At 36.0% G+C, this 13,714-nt stretch overlaps 1 protein-coding gene across 3 annotated transcripts in view; it reads left to right on the top strand.

Moving 5' to 3' along the window:
• CAPRIN1 (cell cycle associated protein 1) overlaps positions 1–13,147 on the top strand; it is a 35,956-nt gene extending 22,809 nt beyond the window's left edge. For all 3 annotated transcript variants that reach the window (XM_067749464.1, XM_067749463.1, XM_067749465.1), the window contains 9 exons: positions 52–160; positions 2,339–2,400; positions 2,870–2,980; positions 3,198–3,347; positions 4,311–4,461; positions 8,502–8,696; positions 9,182–9,282; positions 9,690–9,753; positions 11,299–13,147. In XM_067749464.1, the coding sequence (XP_067605565.1) occupies positions 52–160; positions 2,339–2,400; positions 2,870–2,980; positions 3,198–3,347; positions 4,311–4,461; positions 8,502–8,696; positions 9,182–9,282; positions 9,690–9,753; positions 11,299–11,363 (1,008 nt within the window). In that variant the 3' untranslated portion in view covers positions 11,364–13,147. The remainder of the gene's footprint in view (positions 1–51; positions 161–2,338; positions 2,401–2,869; positions 2,981–3,197; positions 3,348–4,310; positions 4,462–8,501; positions 8,697–9,181; positions 9,283–9,689; positions 9,754–11,298) is intronic.
• The last annotated feature ends 567 nt before the right edge of the window (positions 13,148–13,714 follow it).

Below are 13,714 nucleotides of genomic sequence, written 5' to 3'. Positions count from 1 at the left end.
AGTGTTTACATTATTTAACTTAATTCCATTACATTCTACCTAAACTTGTAGGATTCAATGCTGGATTTTGAAAACCAGACCCTTGATCCTGCCATTGTATCTGCGCAGCCTATGAATCCAGCACAGAACATGGACATACCCCAGCTGGTTTGCCCTCCAGGTTAGTAATGATACATGTTTATGTGAGAAAGAAAGTATAGAGCCAATGCTTTCAGGTTTTGTAAAGTTTATGAAAATTAATTTTTTTCTTTTTAATGCTTAACTTTTAGATCTTGTATCTTTTATTTTTATTTATTTATTTTATTTATTTATTTGTTTGTTTGTTTACTTTGGCTGCGCCGGGTCTTAGTTGTGGCACGCGGGATCTTCGCTGTGGCATGCGGGATCCTTTTTTTTTTTTTAGTTGTGGCATGCGGGCTTCTTAGTTGCGGCATGCGGACTCCCAGTTGCGGCATGTGTGCGGGATCCAGCTCCCCGACCAGGGACCGAACCTGGGCCCCCTGCATTGGGAGCGTGGAGTCCTACCCACTGGAGCACCAGGGAAGTCTCTGTATCTTTTAATTCGATGAGAAATGTTACTGTTTTTTCCTGTAATATGAATAATATCTGTAGTTCCATCATTGGTGGTGGTGGTGGATTTTTTTTTTTGTAACTTTATTGGCATACAGACATACAGAAAAGTACAAGCAAATTTATAGCACAGTGAGTTTTCACAAACTTGAACACGCTAGCACCCAAAAGTGGAACTTTACCAGTACCCCAGAAGGCTACTTGTGTTCCCTTTTAGTCAGTAGATACCTCTCTCCTTGCCCCATTAGTAACCACTTCCTAACTTGTAAAACTGTAGACCTGTTTTGCTTGTTTTTGTGTATAAATGAAATTTTGCTTGGCTATTTAAATTTCAAAATTAATCTAAGAATAAATCTAGTATTAACAGGTATCTTTCTCTGAAGGATGATTGCAGCTTTTTAGGAGAATTTCTGAACATTTTATTACTTAAATAAAAAATGAGATGGAGTCGGTAAAAAATAGTGGAGTGGGTAAGGGAATGCTCAAGAGGAAAGTGGAAGAGATAGTAAGTTTCAAACTCTTACTAGTCTTACACCATTATTTGAAACAGCAGCATACTAAATATGGTTGGTGCCTTTGTATCAGCTTAAGTGCTTAAGCTTAAGTAATTTTGAGTCTTGTTTTTTTCCTACAGCATGTCAGCATTAAGGGCATAAAAGTGGAACCATGTAAAGTAACACATTTAATGTTGTTAATCTTTTTTTTTTTTTTTTTGCGGTACGCGGGCCTCTCACTGTTGTGGCCTCTCCCGTTGCGGAGCACAGGCTCCGACGCGCAGGCCCAGTGGCCATGGCTCACGGGCCCAGCCGCTCCGCGGCATGTGGGATCTTCCCGGACCGGGGCACGAACCCGTGTCCTCTACATCGGCAGGCGGACTCTCAACCACTGCGCCACCATGGAAGCCCTAATGTTGTTAATCTTAAGTGTCATAAAAGGAGTTGCTGGTAATAGCATGTTTAATGAACACAGTTAATATGGTTAAGGTAGTTAGGATTTCTCTAAAGTAAAGGGAGCTCATATCTCTTTACCAAGAGTAGAAAACAGATCAGTGTTCATTTTTTGAGCTCTACCAGAGGAAGAAAATACATAGTTTTCTTAGCTGCGCTAGTCAACACATGCAGCACTGATGTAACCTGTAAAGCTGTTTAGATGTTCAGGTAAGGCTGAGTTCACTAGACTCTCCAGTGAAAACGGATGATTTCTAAATGGCTAACGAAAGATACTGTATTTTTTATTATCTAACGGTGATTTGGGAGTGTAGTGGAAGGATGGTGAGAGTTGGCAATAATATGCACATTGAGTTGAATATAGGCTTTTTAAAGGTATGTTTTTATTTTTTCCAGTGGCAACATTTGAAATTGTATTGAAAGTTGATAATGTTAAAATGTTACTGAATATTATCTAAAAGTTTTGAGTAAGAGTAATGCTGCTTTATGGTTACTGCTTTAAAAGGCTCTTTGTGGGTAACATTAGCATTGATTCTTACCATTCTGCTCTACACCTCTTCATTAGTACTGTCTCACTAACACTTTGCAAAACAAAGTGGAGGCCATTGTGACAGTTGACTTACAGTGACTATCAATTAATTGAAAATGCTCACTTGAAAGCTAAAATCCTGCCTATACGTCCCCATTTATTTTCATGATTGTTGAAAAGTTTATATAGGATTTGGCTATAGAAAATTGACTTTAAAGAGCAAGTAAATGTATTTAGACATTTCTGAAGAAATTTGATTTTGTATGATAGTATCGTTTGATCAATTTTGCAGTTCATTCTGAATCTAGACTTGCTCAACCTAATCAAGTTTCTGTACAACCAGAAGCTACACAGGTAAGAGTGATATAAATATTTTTACAGCTTTTTGTTTTTAATCACTTCTTGGGTCTCTTTCTTAGTTAGTTTATGAAAACCAGGTAGGAATTTGATAAGTGTCCAAGTCTGGCATGGGTAGCTAGCTATCGGCCTTTATTTCCATCTTTACATTTATTTTTCTTTTGATGAACTAAAAAAATTTTTTTGTTAATCCTTGTGTTTTATAATTATAATGAAGGAAGAAGGTTTTTAATTTTGAACTGAGATTTTAGATTTCATAATTTTAAAACTTAGTGTAGATGTTATCTACATTTGTGGGGAGCTTCATAACTGGACTAGGGTTTATTTAACTTTGAGCTTTAATAATATATATATTCTTGCAGTTGTTAGGTTTTATAGTCTCTTTATCATATCTGTTTCTTAACCCTGTATGTATTAAAGGTGGTTTATAACAGAATGAAGCTTTGATTGCTTTACTTCTTTGTAGGTTCCTTTGGTTTCATCTACAAGTGAGGGATATACAGCATCTCAACCCTTGTACCAGCCTTCTCATGCTACCGAGCAACGACCACAAAAGGAACCAATTGACCAGATTCAGGCAAGTTCTGTTACCAGGTCATGTAAACTTGATGAGGCAATTATACATGAATTGGGTGGAGGTAAATAACTGTTAATACAGTGTCTCTTCGTTTTGGACCCAATGCATGCACTGTAGTATTTTTGTTTCATAAAATAGTTGAGCTAGTTAACATACGTATGGGTAGTAGACTTGGCTTAGTTTACCACTAAAGTGTGATTATTCACTTTGTGTTTAGGCAACAATCTCTTTAAATACAGACCAGACTACAGCATCATCATCCCTTCCTGCTGCTTCTCAGCCTCAGGTGTTCCAGGCTGGGACAAGCAAACCTTTACATAGCAGTGGAATCAATGTAAATGCAGCTCCATTCCAATCCATGCAAACGGTAAGCAAATTAATCCGACTAACATTAAGTGCCTGGTGTGTACTACCTTCATGCTGGAGTCTCAACAGAAAGTCTTTATTTAACTTTGCGCTTGAGTCTGCATCTACCCTAACTGTAGGGTATATTTAATTGAAGACAGACTCTCATTTTTTTCTGTTCCCAGAGATAAATTTGAGTCTTAGGAGTTATGTGCCCATGTCTTCTTGTTTTGTAGTTTCACCGTTTTGATTTGATTAACAAAACTGTAAACATGAAAAAAGTAGACTAGTATAACATCTATTATATATATAGATCATTACCGAGATTTAACAACTGTTTACGCTTTGCCATATTTGCTTAATCTTTTATTTTACTGAAGTATATCTCAAAGTAAAATAATGGACATTTTGATACTTCACCCTGGTTCTTCAGTAAGCATCTCTAAATTGCAGAATTTCTAGAAAATAATGATAATGAAAATACTGTGATTGATGGGATACAGCCAAAACAGTGCTCACAGGAAAATTCAGAGTTAAATGCTTAATTTTTGATGAAAGTATCAATAAAAATAAAATAACTATTTAAATTAAAGTTCTTAGATTTTTAATTTCTGTAAGTGATATTTTGTCAGGGGTTTGCATCTTTTAAAAAGATGTCTCATTTATAATAGCATTTCCAAGGCTTCTGATTATATGTCTTTTTAGATTTTTAATCCCCATTTATACTCTGCTTTAAGTGCTATATGGTATATATGTATTTTCGACATTGAAGTGCATGAACTGAGGTGTGTGTATGTGTGTGTGTGTGTTTGTGTATGTATGTGTGTGTATGAGAGAGAGAGAGAGAGAGATGTCTGAGACTTCTGTAATGGTCTTTCTTACGTTTCAGGTAAAACCAGAATTGAGATCTGCCATGGCCATGTTAAAAGTAGGGAAATGATTAGCATAAAGGGAAGAACTAATCATTTACTTTATTTACTTATAGGTGTTCAATATGAATGCCCCAGTTCCTCCTGTTAATGAACCAGAAACTTTAAAACAGCAAAATCAGTACCAAACCAGTTATAACCAGAGCTTTTCCAGTCAGCCTCACCAAGTAGAACAAACAGAGCTTCAGCAAGAACAGCTTCAAACAGGTAGGAAAACCAGTGTCACCTCCTTGACTACTTGCTTTGCAGTGCAGTTATTGACAGGTTAGGAGAGTTTGGACTTTTGAGTGGCAGTGTCCAGGAGTTTTTGTTTTGGTAGTAGACCATATGAATTTTTCATTGCTGATCCTGAGTAAAATCAAGCCCATATTTGCTCTATGTGAATTATTGCAGTTTTTGGAGGCTTTATGCCCATTTTCCCTTGGTTAGTGAGTTTTCATAATATCCTATCTTATTTCATTATGTGATTTTAGAGGAATTAAACTTGTTATTCAAATTGTGATCAACTTTGCTCTTAATTGCTAATTATTTGAAGCCTGCTGGCATGATACCTGGCAGCAAGTTGGTTATACAAAATTAAGCAGTAAAGGAGTTGGTGTGGCTGCATTTGGTGGACTAGGTTGAAACAAGGTCCTTGTTGGCAAGTAAGGTCATAATTTGGCCAGTTGTCATACCTATCACAATAATAATGTGGATATAGATATTTTAGATTTCTTACATTTGTAAGACATAAATAGCTTTTTTAGGTCTTTGGTTATTTAATTCTTAAGAGATTTAATTGGAATCCCACAACAAGCTAGCAAACCCTATTAAGAACCATAGGCGTTAATACTTTAATTTTACTGGACTGACTGATGTGAGTAACTGGACTGACTGATGTGAGTAACTATCTCTGATTGTCTAATTTCTTGACAGACCTGGGTCAACATTGATTTTTCTTACATATCACTGTAGTATTCAGCATCACTAATCAGGGAGGTTGAATCAACCACAGTCTGACAGAAATTTGGCAGTTATGCTATCTGTGTTTTTGAATGATAAAACTGGACTTCTTGTTCTCAGGCTCCTTTAATTATTCATTGCCATGTACAGGCGTACCTTGAGGATATTGCAGGTTCGGTTCCAGACCACTGCAATAAAGCAAATATCTCAAAGTGAGTCATGTGAAATTTTTGGTTTCCTAGTGCATATAAAAATTCTGTTCACACTATACTATAGCGTATTAAGTGTGCAATAATAGCATTATGTCTGAAAAAACAGTGTACATGACTTAATTTAAAAATACTTAATTGTCAAAAAATGCTAACCATCCTCTGAGACCTCACTGAGTCATAGTAGTAACATCAAAGATCGCTGATTACAGATCACCATAACAAATATAATAATGAAACAGTTTGAAATATTGCAAGAAATACCAAAATGTGACCCAGAGATATGAAATGAGCAAGTGCTGTTGGAAAAATGGTACTAATAGACTTGATCTACACAAGGTTGCCACAAACCTTCAATTTGTAAAAACAAAACAAAACAAAATGCAGTATCTGTGAAGAGCAATAAAGAGAAACACAATAAAATGAGGCATGCTTGTGTTCATAAGTTGGTTGTAGAGCGGATATATTTGGTGCCTTTAGACATTATGCTAACATGCTTGCTGTTTTACCTTTTTTTCAGATGGTGTAATGAAATTAAAAATTACTGTATATCATTTGATTTGGTTAGTTTGGCCCTTTGTGCCAGTTGATTTCAAGCTATCTTGTTCTTATATTCTACTTGACATTACTAATTGACTGTGAAGCACTGGACTAGATAACTTTTGTTACCATTTCAAAATACACATTATTTATGAAACTTAACTTCATAACATTTACAGATATTTTCAGTAAAAAATCAAATCGGCCCATCTGCTTTGCTCAGACACCTCCACCCTACCACTCTGATCTAGGCAGCCATCAGCTCTTATCTGGAATATTGCAGTTGTCTCCCTTGACTCTTATTTTAGTCCAGTCTGTTCTCCACACAGTAGCCAGAGTGATTATTTTAAAATGTAAATCAGATGCCTCTCTCCTGTTCAGAACCTCCTAGTGACTGCCAATTACATTTAGAAAAGAAATCCAAAGTCTTTACCTTGGTTTACAAGATCCATGATCTGGCCCCTGCCTTGATTCTGGTTGTATATCCTATTTTCTTCCTTATGTGCCCATACCAGCCACAAACACAAATTCTTTCCTTTCTCACGGCCTTTACACTTCCTTTTCTTTTTGCCTGAAACTTTCTTCCACTGATGTTTCCATGGCTTGCTTCTTGACTTTTAGGTCTATGCTCAGATATCACCTCACAGAGACCTTCCTTCATAGCCTTGTCCAAATGTAATGTGCTCACTTGGTCACTCATTTATTCTACTTGGTGTTTTCCTTAATCACTTATTACCTGATACAGTATAGATGTTTTTACTTGTATGTATATTTTATTTACTTATTATTTCCCATTATTAAAACTTCCTTATGGGCAAAGATTATGTGTTGGCAGCTAACTCATCCCTTGTGTCTAGGACCAGGCCTGGCAGGTTGAGGGCATTCTGATATTTGTTGAACAAGGCAGTGTATCCCATCATTCCAGAAGTTTTGTTTTAATCTGAATTAGTATCTAGTCAGGAACAACATAAAAAAAGGATCTGGCAAGGATCTTTGGCTATTTTTTATGGACTAGTGTTTATGCTTTACATGCACTCAAATAGGAATTCTGGTATTTTTAAATAAAGATCACCCTTTAATTGTTCTACTTTGAGTTTCTTGCAGTGAGATTTGACCAAAAGGCATAATAGAATTCTTATTGATAAAAAGTGAGTCGAAAATTCAGTTCTTCTACTTTTTACTTGCATATGAATGAATCTTTTTATTTTTAAAAAATTTTTATTATGTTTTGGCCATGGCGCATGGCATGTGGGATCTTAGTTCCCCCACCAGGGATTGAATCCATGCCCCCTGCAGTGAAAGTGCGGAGTCCTAACCACTGGACCACCAGGGAATTCCCTGAATGAATCTTTTTAGATAGAAAATGTTACTGGTACTTGTGATATTTGCTTATAAGTTAAAATTTTGGGAATGTAGTAAAAGGTAATTTATGTAGAAAGAGCACACTGTGAATAGTGTATCTGGTCCATTACATAGTTCAAAAAGGAGCCATGACCCCTTCTGTTCCTAGGCATTCTCTAGCTTTTTCATTGCAAAATATCATTTGAAGAACTAATAAATGTGGGTTTCTTGAGGTTATAAAATAGCTCAGCTAAATATTTTCAAGACTCACCTGTTCTCTCTGCCCAAACACGGGAGAATTGGGCTGACTAAAGGCTGCTGACTGTTTTTGTTCCTGGGGTGTGGGCCTTCCTTTGGTCTATGCCTTCCTCACCTCCCGAAGATACTGTTAGCACTGTTTTTTCTCCCCTGTAAATTATGAACATTGGGGTAATACCTGAAATGTACCTTGGTATTTCATTTTTGAAGGTTTCTAGATTTTAGACTTCTCCCCATTGTGGAAGGAGGAGGGGGTATAAGATAGTGTGGACCTTCTAGAACCTTCCCTTCACTCCAGGGGGTTGAGTGCCCGTGTGAGTACCATTTAACTCTTCTAAATTGACTGCGCTTTAAAAGTACTTGAAATGTACTCAAGTATTAGGGTGGGGTGTAAGTTGAAGGCCTCTCTCTGCTGATTTATCTTTGTAATTGAGTATTCTAGCATATAGCTGCTTAGCTAAGGGAGAGTATGTTTTTGTATGTTTTAATAAGTATCAAGGAAAATTTAAAAGAATAAGGAAACTACCAGTAGGAGCTTTATAATGAAATAATTAAATGGTACAAGATGGTAGGTGTTTCAGTATGTAAGATCTTTTGACTGTTGCGGGTCTCTTGTGCTATAAGCAGATGCCTCTCAGAAGATGTTTAATAATATAGCCTTTCAAGTCATTTGGAAGGATAGAATTGTGTGCTCTCACACAATGTGCGCTTTCAAAGGTTTGGAATTTGTTGCAGAATTTTATTCCCTTTAGCTTAATATAGGAGAAAGGGACTTCATTAATGTGTAGTTTTCCCTATTGTTAATATGAAAATTTAAAGACAGAATTAAACTTTGAGGAAACTGTGTAAGACATTTCTTAAACCAGAAAGCATGTAGGAAATCAGACAAATTATAATGAGCTGTGTGTGTGTGTGTATATACATATGTATGTAAGTATGTATTTTTTTCTTTCATAGTGGTTGGCACTTACCATGGTTCCCAGGACCAGACCCATCAAGTGACTGGTAACCACCAGCAGCCTCCCCAGCAGAACACTGGATTTCCACGTAGCAGTCAGCCCTATTACAACAGTCGTGGTGTGTCTCGTGGAGGCTCCCGTGGTGCTAGAGGCTTGATGAATGGATACAGGGGACCTGCTAATGGATTCAGAGGTAAAAACAAAAACAGAAAAACCCCAGAAAGCAAGTTCATGTTCTTTTCTGACTTGCACAATATATAGAAATATGTCATATGATTTTTAGGAAAAATATGTATCTCTCTGCATTAGCTTCTTATGTACAACATAAACATTTTTAGTATGTGTTGATACCGTCATTTAAATTGGCAAAATTGGAACTGAGTTTTTTTGTATGTATTAAACCCATGTCTACCACTGTCCTGTAGGGGATATTGCTTTCTATAAATTGTCAGACCTTATGGAGATTTTCTGTTATTTTTTTTTGTGTATGTGCATGGATGGGTGAAAATTTTATCCTGTAAGGCAGTTAATGTATAAACAGATTGGATCAGGATAGTAGATTAGTTTGAATAACTAGCATAGCTTACAGTTTTTCAGTTTTTCCCTTGGTCAGTAATGAGAAAGTAAAAATTCCCTTTGAAGATAAGAAAGTTTTTTTTTTCTTGTCCTAAATTTTAGGAGGATATGATGGTTACCGCTCTTCATTCTCTAACACTCCAAACAGTGGATATACACAGTCTCAGTTCAGTGCTCCCCGGGACTACTCTGGCTATCAGCGGGTAGGTAAAATTGTTATAAAATATAAACCTGACCTAAATACCCCAAATGAAAGGGACTAATGTAGTTGCTTGATGCACTTGAGCAACTAAGTAATTTGGGGCTAATTTTGTACCTTGTACAAGATACTTCCTTATGGAGAATGATTTTTGCTTTTCTTAGCACTCAATATAGGTATTCATTTAATAGAGGCTGGTAAAAACAGTGATTTTTAAGAGCTGAGAAATATATCTCATTGATCTTGAGAACAGAAGTACGATTAAAGAATAACTTGTAGTAATGCTATATTTAAATGTCTAAAAGAATAAAGAATTCTGTATTCTATAAGTGTTAGACTGTAAGAATAGAGATAGATGGGTAAGCATTAAAAAATTGCCTTTTCTTCAGTACTAACTAGCTTGTCTTTTAGGATGGATATCAGCAGAATTTCAAGCGAGGCTCTGGGCAGAGTGGACCACGGGGAGCCCCACGAGGTAATATTTTGTGGTGGTGATCCTAGCTCCTAAGTGGAGCTTCTGTTCTGGCCTTGGAAGAGCTGTTCATAGTCTGCATGTAGGTTACATGTTAGGAATACATTTATCATTTCCAGACTTGTTGCTAGGGATTAAATGAAATGCTTTGTTTCTAAAACTTATCTTGAACCCAAATTTAATTTTTTGAATGACTTTCCCTGTTACTATATAAACTGTCTTGAAAACTAGAACATCTCTCCTCCTCAGAAAAAGTGTTTTTCCAACTGCAAATTATTTTTCAGGTCCTAAAACCTGCTAAATGTTTTTAGGAAGTACTTACCAAAACATTTTTGTAAGACATTTTTGGAATGAGATTAAACATTTATATAAATTTATTATTCCTCTTTCATTTTTCAAACATGCATATTATATTTTAGGGCCAGAAACCCTTTAATGGCCGGATAAGCCATAGTTACATTAAGAGAACCATTTAGAAGTAATAGAACTAATTGAAATTTCAATGCCTTTTGGACCATTATTAGTGATATAAATGTCAAATTATTTCTGACTTTGAAACAAAACCTCCAAATTCCTAACTAACTTACAGAACTATACTTAAAAATTATAGGTTTTAAGAGTTTTTGGCTTTTGTCTATTACCATAGGAAAACTACTTACTATTTGGGTAGGAAGTCAATCTGTGTAACAATTAGAGGTATCGTTTCATATGGTCTGAAGTTCTAAATGGTTCTCTGATTGGAGGGAAGTAAAATTGAATAGATTTCCTCTAGATATTGGCCATAACATGTATAAAATGTATGTTAAGGAGGAATTACAAAGTACTTTGATTTCAATGCTAGTAGAAACTGGCCAGCAAAAAGGGTGCATTTTTAAAAAAATTTATGGATCACTTGAGAATTACTGACTTGAAGTATCAAAGGATATTTGCATGTGAATGTGGGTTATGTTCTTTCTCACCTTGTAGCATATTCTATGAAAGTTGAGTTGACTGGTAGCTAAAAATCTGTTTCAACAGCATGTAAAAAGTTACTTTATCTGTTACAAGTCATTATACAATTTTGAATGTTATGTAGTTTCTTTTTAACAGTTTAGGTAATAAGGTCTGTTTTTCATTCTGGTGCTTTTATTAATTTTGATAGTATGATGTTACTTACTTACTGAAATGTAAGCTAGAGTGTACACTAGAATGTAAGCTCCATGAGAGCAGGTACCTTGTCTGTCTTCACTGCTGTATCTATTTCCAACACCTGATGACAGTGCCTGGCACATAGTAGGCACTCAATAAATACTTGTTGAATGAATGAATGAATGAGTACTGGTGGAATACTCCATTAGCTCTACTCTTCTTTTAGCTAGAGAACATGAGCAAATTTGCGCATGACAACTTCCAGGACAGGTGAAACTTGAACACTGAAGAATTGACCTCTTAAACCTAATAATGTGGTGACAAGCTGCCCACATGCTTCTTGACTTCAGATGAAAATCTGCTTGAAGGCAAAATAAATAATATTTGAAAGAAAAACCAAATGCCATTTTTGTCTTCTAGGTCGTGGAGGGCCCCCAAGACCCAACAGAGGGATGCCGCAAATGAACACTCAGCAAGTGAATTAATCTGATTCACAGGATTATGTTTAATCGCCAAAAACACACTGGCCAGTGTACCATAATATGTTACCAGAAGAGTTATTATCTATTTGTTCTCCCTTTCAGGAAACTTATTGTAAAGGGACTGTTTTCATCCCATAAAGACAGGACTACAGTTGTCAGCTTTATATTACCTGGATATGGAAGGAAACTATTTTTACTCTGCATGTTCTGTCCTAAACGTCATCTTGAGTCTTGCACATGATACTCAGATTCCTCACCCTTGCTTAGGAGTAAAACATCATATACTTTAACGGGGTGGTATCTCCATAGTTATTTTAAGTGGCTTGGAAAAAGCAAGATTGACTTGACTTTGGATAAAATCTACAAATCAGCCCTATTATTCAGTGGTAATTGACAAAACTATTTCCCTTGAAAGGAAGATGGAAGGAATGGAGTGTGGTTTGGCATAACAACTGCATTTCACAGCTTTTCCAGTTAAATTGGAGCACTGAACATTTAGATGCATACCAAATTATGCATGGGTCCTTAATCACACATACAAGGCTGGCTACCAGCCTTAGGGTTTGACACAGCACTGTTCATTCTCTGGCCAGACGACTGTGGTTGAAAACACATGCAAATTGCTTTTTAACAGCTGATACTGTATAAGACAAAGCCAAAATGCAAAATTAGGCTTTGATTGGCACTTTTTGAAAAATATGCAACAAATAAGGGATCTAATCTGGATGGCCGCTTCTGTACTTAATGTGAAATATTTAGATACCTTTTTGGACACTTAACAGTTTCTTTGACAATGACTTTTGTAAGGATTGGTACTATATATCATTCCTTATGATGTACATTGTCTGTCACTAATCCTTGGATCTTGCTGTATTGTCACCTAAATTGGTACAGGTACTGATGAAAATCTCTAATGGATAATCGTAACAACCTTGGTCACATGTTTTTCCTGAAGCCTGAAAGTTTTTAAAAGAAAAAGATATCAAATGCCTGCTGCTACCACCCTTTTAAATTGCTATCTTTTGAAAAGCACCAGTATGTGTTTTAGATTGATTTCCCTATTTTAGGGAAACGACAGTCAGTAGTTTCAGTTCTGATGGTATAAGCAAACAAATAAAACATGTTTATAAAAGTTGTATCTTGAAACACTGGTGTTCAACAGCTAGCAGCTTATGTGGTTCACCCCATGCAGTTAGTGTTCCAAATTTTATGGTTATCGCCAGCAGCTATTTCTATAGTACTTGCACTTATCTTTTGTCTAACCCTAATTGAATTATCCATTTCTCATGGAGGTATTTATATTCATAGTGGTGATTCCTTCCCATAGATGTATAGGGAGAGTCCCAAGTTTGATGAAGAGGACAGTTTAGTAATTTATGTACTATGTTGAAATTTGTGCTAGCAGTTGGAGCACTAGTTTTGTGTGCCTATGAACTTAATGCTGCTTGTTGTATCCCACTTGGACTTCATGGAGAATTAATCCCACCTATTAAGCAAAGGCTACTAAGTTAATGGTATTTTCTGTGCAGAAATTGAATTTAGTCTTCAGCCTTTAGCTAAGGAATTTTTCCAGTAGGTGCTCAGCTACTTTAAAAAAAGAAAAACAAAAAACCCCACAAAACCATTCTCAAACGTTCATCGTTAGACAACTGGAGTATTTGCTGGTTTTGTAACCTACTAAAATGGTTAGGCTGTTGAACATTCCACATTCAGAAGTTTTGTAGGGTGGTGGGGAAGGGGGGGGAATCTTCAATGTTTATTTTAAAATAAAAGAAGTTCTTTTCTCATGTGTGGTTGTGGTACATCATATTGGAAGGGTTATCTGTTTACTTTTGCAAATAAGTATTTCTTCTGCTAGCACCTCCCCTTGTGTGCTTTAAATGACATCTGCCTGGGATGTACCACAACCATATGTTTGCTGTATTTTAGGGGGATAGATGAAATATTCGTGATTTACTGGGTAATCCCTATAGATGATGTATGCTTACAATCCTATATATAAAACTAAATTTGCTATCTGTGTAGAAAATTTCATGAGATTTAAAATCAAAATTGAAGCAAGTTATTTATACAGTGATCTCTATGAATCAGTTCAGAGATGGGATGGAGAAGAAATGCTTTCTAGGTTTCAGACTTCTATGCATTAGTGCAGATGCTGTGAATATGTAAAGGTGTTAGTAGTTTGATTACTTCTATGTATGTTTTTAAAAGAATCGTTTGTTCCTTTTGAGATACTATGCTTTTTTTTTTTTTTGGCATTCTACCATTGTAGTCTAAATCTAAAGCTTTTATGCCTCAATTTTATGCCTCAATTCAGACTATATTTTTTAAAGCAGTGCCTCATTATGGGGCAG

Source organism: Pseudorca crassidens, chromosome 9 (genome assembly GCF_039906515.1).
Source record: "Pseudorca crassidens isolate mPseCra1 chromosome 9, mPseCra1.hap1, whole genome shotgun sequence".
Lineage (NCBI taxonomy): Eukaryota > Metazoa > Chordata > Mammalia > Artiodactyla > Delphinidae > Pseudorca > Pseudorca crassidens.
Note: the sequence above shows the minus strand (reverse complement) of the source record. Positions and strands in the feature narration are given on the sequence as shown.